This window comes from Austrofundulus limnaeus, unplaced genomic scaffold (assembly GCF_001266775.1).
Source record: "Austrofundulus limnaeus strain Quisiro unplaced genomic scaffold, Austrofundulus_limnaeus-1.0 Scaffold361, whole genome shotgun sequence".
Classification (NCBI taxonomy): Eukaryota; Metazoa; Chordata; class Actinopteri; order Cyprinodontiformes; family Rivulidae; genus Austrofundulus; species Austrofundulus limnaeus.
In genome coordinates, this window is record NW_013952763.1 from 135643 (window position 1) to 143832 (window position 8190).

General features: G+C 42.8%; 1 protein-coding gene across 1 annotated transcript in view; it reads left to right on the forward strand.

Annotated features, from left to right (window-relative positions):
- Window positions 1-77: 77 nt before the first annotated feature.
- Window positions 78-8190, forward strand: part of eps8l1a (EPS8 signaling adaptor L1a) — a gene marked incomplete in the record, with an annotated part of 10101 nt that continues 1988 nt past the window's right edge. The window contains 12 exon segments of the mRNA XM_014023271.1: window positions 78-234; window positions 1529-1619; window positions 1715-1773; window positions 1860-1992; window positions 3114-3205; window positions 3281-3355; window positions 3434-3582; window positions 5747-6016; window positions 6973-7081; window positions 7164-7304; window positions 7422-7563; window positions 7644-7794. Of these exon segments, the coding sequence (XP_013878725.1) occupies window positions 1538-1619; window positions 1715-1773; window positions 1860-1992; window positions 3114-3205; window positions 3281-3355; window positions 3434-3582; window positions 5747-6016; window positions 6973-7081; window positions 7164-7304; window positions 7422-7563; window positions 7644-7794 (1403 nt within the window).

Consider the following 8190-nt stretch of genomic DNA (forward strand, 5'->3'; position numbering starts at 1 on the left):
GTGTGTGTGTGTGTGTGTGTGTGTGTGTGTGTGTGTGTCTGCATCAGAGAATGAGAATGAAAGCAGCCCAGACTGACAGCCAGAGGAAAGCCAGACTTGTTTTTCTTGTCTTGGTACATCTGAAAAAGGCACGTCATCCTGTTGTTGTAAACAGCCAAAACTCAGCTCACCTACAGTTAGCAGGAGGATCGGTGTGAGACGCTTGGATTTTAACTCTCAGACGACACTGAAAAGGTAGAGTGATACGTTTTCCTGAGTTTTTAGTGTCTTATTTTTGTGTGATTAAGACAGACAAAAAGAAAGATTAAAAAACACAGTTGTTAGATGATTGACAGCTGTCTTGTGTCAGTAACACTTCAAGGCCTCATATAATTCATCTTGTTACATTGGCCTGTGTTATGATTTAGCACAGTGTTAGGAATGTCTGTGCTGCTCACAAAACCTAGTTTTATTTTCAAAAATATTCCTGCACAGTTCGCTCCTTTATTACTTAAAGGATTAAAAAAACTACAGTTTAGCTTTTGTCCAGTTCAGTTAATAAAGTTCAAACAAACTTATGGCTGTGTTGATCGTCTGCATGACACCAGCTAGTAGTGGCTGTTCATGTGTTCTTTGTCATTTATCTGCACGTAAATACAAAATAACCATATTTTATTGCCAATAACATCCAATTTAGAATCTAATAAGGTCATTGAAATATTCAGATTTTGTAAGTTGAAGACAAGCATTAAATTATTTACAGTCAACTCATTTATATCTAGAGAAATTGCCTTTTTTGTGAGAATTAGTACTCCTAAGATTTCCTCAAGAAACTAAGTTGTTAAAGCTAAAAGCAGCAGAACTCTTGCTAAAAGCTAAAAGTAGCAGAAGGAAACAAAATGAGAGGGGGTGTGTTAGAGAATAATGTTTTAGCAGAAATCGCAGAGCTCTCAATGTATTTCTATGGAGAAAATATTAGTAAATAAAGTTAAATCTTTTCAAAAGTATAAAAGTTATAAAAATCACACGCCATATCACCCATTTTCCAAATGAGCGGAACGTTTTGATGTAAGAATGGCTATAATAGGTAAGCAGGAAGTTATTTTGCAAAAGATAGTGGAAACTAAAACAAAACATAACAGGAAAATAATTTTAAACAACAAATTTTTAGATGTGTATTTTCTAAGAAAAAAGGAAAGCTGTGCACAAATAAAATTGTCTGAAAGGGAGGATTTTGAGCTATTAACACCAATCAGTTTATATCAAGCATCTTCATGTGTTAACATGTTAACACAGTTTTTATCAGGTCATCTATTTCAGGATCAATATTATAACCTGGTCAACGTTCAAGAGTTGTTGGTCAGTTTTCAACCCTGGAGTCAACGAGGAGACCAATAAAGTGCCTGTTTTTAAAAACGGGCAGTGGGACACGACAGCATGTGTGCAAATTGCAGGACTTGTCAGAGGATAACTTTTAGTAGAACTGATGCATGGGAACATCCAGTCTGTCCTGATGTGCATCACTCATTTTTACTCTGTTTGCATCCAGATTTGAGGGATGTCCGGATCACATCCTCAAGTGGTCCCCAGGAAACCAGCTGTTCGAGTGAGAATCGCCTCAGGAGAACAGCCTGAAAATGGTATCTTACAACCAAAACATCTGCTGGCACAAACCTGTATTTTAAAGACTTTGCAATAAATACAGCTTATTTTTGATTGTTTGTATGTAATGTAGTGAACGGTGCAAGTGGGGAGTCGAGTCAAATGTCCCAGCAGAATGCAGACAGAGAAGTTGTAAGTACTCATGTAACATAAATACTTTATTTTTTTATAAACTTATCTAATCTAATTAAATGCCTAAAATGTGAACTATTTGGCAGGAAATTTTAAACCACTGCTTTGAGGACGTGGAGAAATTCATGACCCGCTTGCAGCAGGCAGCCGAGGCCCGGATCGTTCTCAACCAGAGGAAAAAGAGGAGCGGCAGGAAAGACAAGAAAACTGAGAATCAAGGTGGTGAGAATTACATCCCTTTTTGTTTTTGTTAAAACTGAAACAAGCCTATTCATAGAATAAAACTACAGTCATTCTACCTTCAGATCCTGACTTGCCCTACAGTAGTGCGACAAATTATGCCTTTTTTATAGGTCTAATGCTTTAAAAAAGATAATCGAGCTGAATAACATAAAAAATAGTGATGCTAATTTCTGCTTAACAGCACAAAAGTTTAAAACTGCATTCTAAAAATGAAAAAGCTTTCACAAAATTATATTTGTGATGTTTCTCCCTCTTCCTGGAGGACAATCAGGTCTGCTCATATAAAAGCTGACCTGTCTTAATTCTCAACTTCCAGTCATTCCTCGCATCTCATTTTACTTTCCATTGTTGTGGTTAGATAAGAAAAAAAATCTGATTTGAATAAATTCCTTGTGTAAACTGTCTTTAATCCGGTTTCTGAGGATGAAAGGGAACCAGATAAAGTGCCTGAAACTATAATGAAGTCAAACCAGAAAGATAAAAACTCACTTCATTCCTTTGTGCTGACAACACTGATGACATTAAACTTAAAGTTATCTACACAGGAAGAAAAAAAAGGTTTACGGAATACATACTGAGTTGATACTAAAAGTTAAGTTTTATACACTCTAAAACATTATTGCCCCATCTCCCTTTGATGGCAGGTGATAATAAATGTGTTGTGCATCTGCGACTCATTAACATTTTTTTGTTAAAAGCGTTAACATGCAAGGCTTTAGTTTCTTCTTTTTGCGTTAAAAAGTGAAGCATTAGACTTACTTTGCGTGTCGTTTGAGAGCATAAATAGTATCAAAATATATCAAGTTTATTTTTCAGTTTACATATGAAAGGATGTTTGTTTTGTGTCTGTAACTGCTTCAGGTGTACAAAGTGAGTCAAAAGTCCCTTATTTTGATCCAATATGGCGTCCATGTTCTAGACATGTCTTAAAAGATAGACTTACCTTGGGGTACTCAAATATGTCATTTTGACTTTTCTTTCTGAAAGAAAAGGATGTCCTGAAACATTTGACTCACCCTGTTTTTTTTTTTTTTTTTTTTTTTTTTTTTGTATTTTTGTTGTTTTGGCTGTGACTCTGTCTGCATTTTGTTTTTCAGTTTCTGACCTGTTGACGGCCAAAGCAGACCCTCCTCCAGAAGAAGACTTTATAAATGTCTTTCAGAAAATTAAGTACTCCATCTGCATGCTGGTAATTATTGCCTTATTATTAACACATTTGAATTAGATAAACACTGGTAAATCTATTATTTTCTTTTAAATGCAGGACCGCCTCAAGCCTTTCATCTCGCAGCCGAGTGCTCCGGAGCTGCTTCACCACATTTTTGTGCCTCTCAACCTGGTGAGTAATGTATCCCAAAAGAATTAAACTCTCTTATGACAACTTTACTGAAGAAGAACGAATCATCTCTTTGTGAAGACAGTGCAGACCACTGGAGGACCAACGCTGGCTGCATCAGTGGTCAGTCCAGCTATGACCAGCGGGGCGATCTCTCTGCTCCACAAGCACCTGAACAAAGAGGAGAAGGAGCTGTGGATATCATTAGGAACCAACTGGACTTCACCCTGGTCTGTGTGGCTCACATTCTGCTTTAAAGGGATAGTTTGGTCATTTTTGCCAAATAGTTATCTCCTTGGGCTGCCACCTTATCGTGGTGGAGAGGTTTGAGTGTCCTAATGATCCTAAGAGCTATGTTGTCTGGGGCTTCATGCCCCCAGTAGGGTCACCCAAGGCAAACAGGTCCTAGGTGAGGGATCAGACTAAGTGCGGCTCAAAGACCCCTATGATGAGTACCATACAGTAAATGGAGTCTGTGTTCCCTCGCCCGGACATGGGTCACGGGGCCCTACTGTGGAGCCAGGCCTGCAGGTGGGGCACGTTGGCGAGCACCTGGTGGCCAGGCTTTCACCCATGGAGCCCGGTCGGGACGTTGTGGGTTGGTGGGCGGAATACTTCGAGGACCTCCTCAATCCTACCGACCCGTCTTCCCATGAGGAAGCAGAGCCTGGGGACCCTGGGTCGGACTCTCCAATCTCTGGTGCCAAGGTCACCGAGGTGGTTAAAAAGCTCCTCTGTGGCAGGGCGCCGGGGGTGGATGAGATCCAACCGGAGTTCCTTAAGGCTCTGTATGTTGTGGGGTTGCATTGGTTGACGAGACTCTACAATATCGCGTGGACATCAAGGGCAGTTCCCCTGGATTGGCAGACCGGGGTGGTGGTGCCTCTATTTAAAAAGGGGGGACCGCAGAGTGTGTTCCAACTATAGGGGGATCACACTTCTGAGCCTCCCTGGTAAGGTCTATTCGGGGTTCTGGAGAGGAGAGTCCGTCGGATAATCGAATCTCAGATTCAGGAAGAGCAGTGTGGTTTTCGTCCTGGTCATGGAACAGCTGACTAGCTCTACACCCTTAGCAGGGTCCTGGAGAGTGCATGGGAGTTCGCCCAACCAGTCTACATGTGTTTTGTGGACTTGGAGAAGGCGTTCGACCGTGTCCCTCAGGGACTCCTCTGGGGGTTACTCCGGGAGTATGGGGTACCAGGCCCATTGATACGGGCTGTTAGGTCCCTGTATGACCGGTGCCAGAGCTTAGTCCGTATTGCCGGTAGTAAGTCGGACTCGTTTCCGGTGAGAGTTGGACTCCGCCAAGGTTGCCCTTTGTCACCAATTCTGTTCATAACTTTTATGGACAGAAAGAATTTCTAGGAGCAGCCAAGATGTTGAGGGGATCCTTTTTGGTGACCTTAGGATCACATCTCTGCTTTTTGCAGATGATGTGGTCCTATTGGCTTCATCAGATCGTGATCTTCAGCTCTTGCTGGAGTGGTTCACAGCCGAGTGTGAAGCAGCCAGGATGAGGATCTGTGCCTCCAAATCCGAGACCATGGTCTTGAGCCAGAAACTGGTAGCGTGCCGCCTCCAGGTCGGGGAGGAGGTCCTGCCCCAAGTGGAGGAGTTTATGTATCTCGGGGTCTTGTTCACGAATGAGGGAAGAATGGAGCGGGAGAGCGACAGGCAGATTGGTGCTGCGTCTGCAGTGATGCGGGCGCTGTACCGGTCTGTTGTGGTGAAGCGGGAGCTGAGCCAGAAGGCAAAGCTCTCAGTTTACCGGTCGGTCTACGTTCCTACCCTCATCTGTGATCACGAACTTTGGGTAGTGACTGAAAGAACAAGATCATGGATACAAGCAGCTGAAATGGGTTTCCTTCACAGGGTGTCTGGGCTCTCCCTTAGAGATAGGGTGAGAAGCTCGGTCATCCAGGAGGGACTCAGAGTAGAGCCGCTGCTCCTCCATGTCGAGAGGAGCCAGTTGAGGTGGCTCGGGCATCTGGTTAGGATGCCTCCTGGACGCCTCCCTGGTGAGGTGTTCCAGGCATATCCCACTGGGAGGAGGCCCAGAGGAAGACCCAGGACACGCTGGAGGGACTATGTTTCTCAGCTGGCCTGGGAACACCTTGGGATTCCCCTGGACGAGCTGGTCCAAGTGGCTGAAGAGAGGGAAGTCTGGGTCTCTCTGCTTAGGCTGCTGCCCCCCGCGACCTGACCCTGGATAAGCGGCAGAAAATAGATGGACAGATGGATGGACAGCGTTATCAGAAGTATCAATGTAGAGCATGGAGTGTAAAGAAAATGGCCAAATTATTCCATGCTATAGATCAAGGGCTCGTGGTATAAAATGATCAGACTGTTGCTTTTACTGACAATAACACACCACCTCCTCTTCCTCCTGCTCAGTTTGGGCCTCAGTAGATCCGTGCCTCTGTACTCTCCTGTTTTCCTGGATGGGTGGAAACCTCGGGCTTATGACTCAACTGGCCAGCAACTCGAAGATCCTGTCCAGTCGCAGCACAAAGAAGATGCCGTCAGAGACAGCGAGAGGAGGCAGAGACAAAACTTACTCGAAGATCCTGTCCAGTCACAGCACAAAGAAGACGCCATCAGAGACAGCGAGAGGATGCAGAGACAAAACCTACCTCCACCTACAGCTGATGGCATGGATAAAATGTAAGCCTAAAGACGCTGAGGGACAATATTTCACAAGGTCCCTGAAGACTGGCTAAATAATCCAATCTGACAGAGATTAAGATAAAAAATGTCTCATCAGGAAAAACAGTGTTGAAATCCTGCCTCAAGTTATTAAATCTCTAAATCCTGCCATCAAAAGGTCAAAGTAGACAATATATGTTTTTGCCTGTATGTGTGTCTGCTAGCAAAATAGCTCATAAACCATTGGATGTATATTATTGAAACCTTTCAAAATCACTGCAAAAATTGTTTATCTAACTAAGTCTTACAATCTTATATCCGGCCAAAAAGTATTTTTGATCTTGTTTTGAGACTGTTATACTAAGCAAGAGCAGAATGAGTGAGATGATTAGGCAGCATGTTAGMACTGACGCCTCACAGAAAGGTTCTGGGTTCAAYCCCTGGYTCAGACCTGGGGTCTTTCTGTGTGGAGTTTGCGTGCTCTCCTCAGGCTTGTTTGGGTTTACTCTGGATTCTCCAACAGGCAAAAAAAAAAACATGTTCAATAGGTTGCCTTCAGTCTAAGGTCTCTATTACAGAACATGTGTAAAACAGGTTGATAAGTTATTGATCTTGTTAGCCTGGAAATGTTTCCTTATTTCAAGACGTCTTAACAAACCACAGCTGTCTAACTGCACCAAAACATTATTTCACTGAATTTGAGAAGACTTAGACTATAACTTGGTATTTTAAACTTATTTTTAAATGTCTAATTTCTGCAGTGGATTCAGTTCTACAATGGATTCACTTCTTGGAGTTGGTTCAGGCCACAGCTAATCAACATTGCAACACAAAAATGACTCTAACTTAGTCTATTTTACACAAGAGTCAGTCACAACACATACATCTAATGATACTTTAAAGGTTTGGCCAAAGTGAATGCAACTTTCAATTTCTTGATTTTCTTCCTTTCTTTTTGTGTGTGTATAATTCAGAGGTGGAAATGGGCTCCTGCAGAAAACTGAGAAACTGTACCGCTGCAGTTATGCCTTTGTGGCCAGAAACAGCAGTGAACTCTCTGTTCTCCATGGAGAAACACTAGAGGTATGCTGTGAACGGTAGCTCATCACTGGACTTTTCTGTTAAAGTAGAATTTGATCAATTTTTATTTATTTATTTTTCTCAGGTACTTGACTCCTCAAAGCGCTGGTGGAAGTGTCGGAACAGCTACGACCAAACAGGATTTGTTCCATATAATATCCTGGAGCCTCTGTCTGCTGGGAACAGCGCAGAGAGGAACAATCCAGAGCTTCGACCTGATTTAAAGGTACAAATGGAGACAGAGCTCCACAACTACAACTTTGTGTTCCCTAGCCCTAACTTTAACTCTAACCCTAACCCTAACCACCCTCTGTTTCCATTCACTCCTGCTCCTTCATGACAGCAAACAGCCTCAAACCCTCGGACAAAGTGCCACTCCTACACTCCATCAAGCTCAGACGGAGCCGGTTCTCCAGCTTTGACAGTGCGACCTCAGAGCACGGTTCTACCGTTTACATCTATGTCGAGAGAAGACGGGGATCGAGGTAACGTGGACTCATGGACTGTGCTGCTCAAACTGCAAACATATTTCACACGTTTACAAGTACTCTGTGTGTTTGCACAGTCCTAGTCATGAACGATGAGCTTCTGCAGCGGCTCACCAAGCAGAGGAACTCCGTGGATCAGCAGCAGGTGGACACGCCCGTCCCCCTGAACTACCACTCCCCTCCTGCCGAGGTGACGACATGGCTCACAGCCAACAACTTCAGTCAGCAGTGAGTGTTGGACATGGAAAATATTTATACATGAAGTACTCAGTATGTTTGAAATGTTTTCATCAGTTTGGTGGTTGATCACTGCGTGAAGACCTTATGACATCAGGGTTTTTCTTATCATTTCTATTAACTTCTGACAGACTTCTCTCTCTTGCCATGGTTCTCTAGCTCAGTAGTTCCCAAATTTTTTATCTTCTGACCCACAAAATATCCATGGCAAAAACTTGTGACCCCAAATATTACTGGTCTGAGTACACGAACTTCATTAATAACCCTAAAAACACAGGCTTTTTGACAATCTAAACAGCTTGTACACAAATATAAATACTTATTTATGCTTATTTTGTGTTTTCGTAATAATTATAGGGAAAATATTACATCAGCATTTTTTATTAC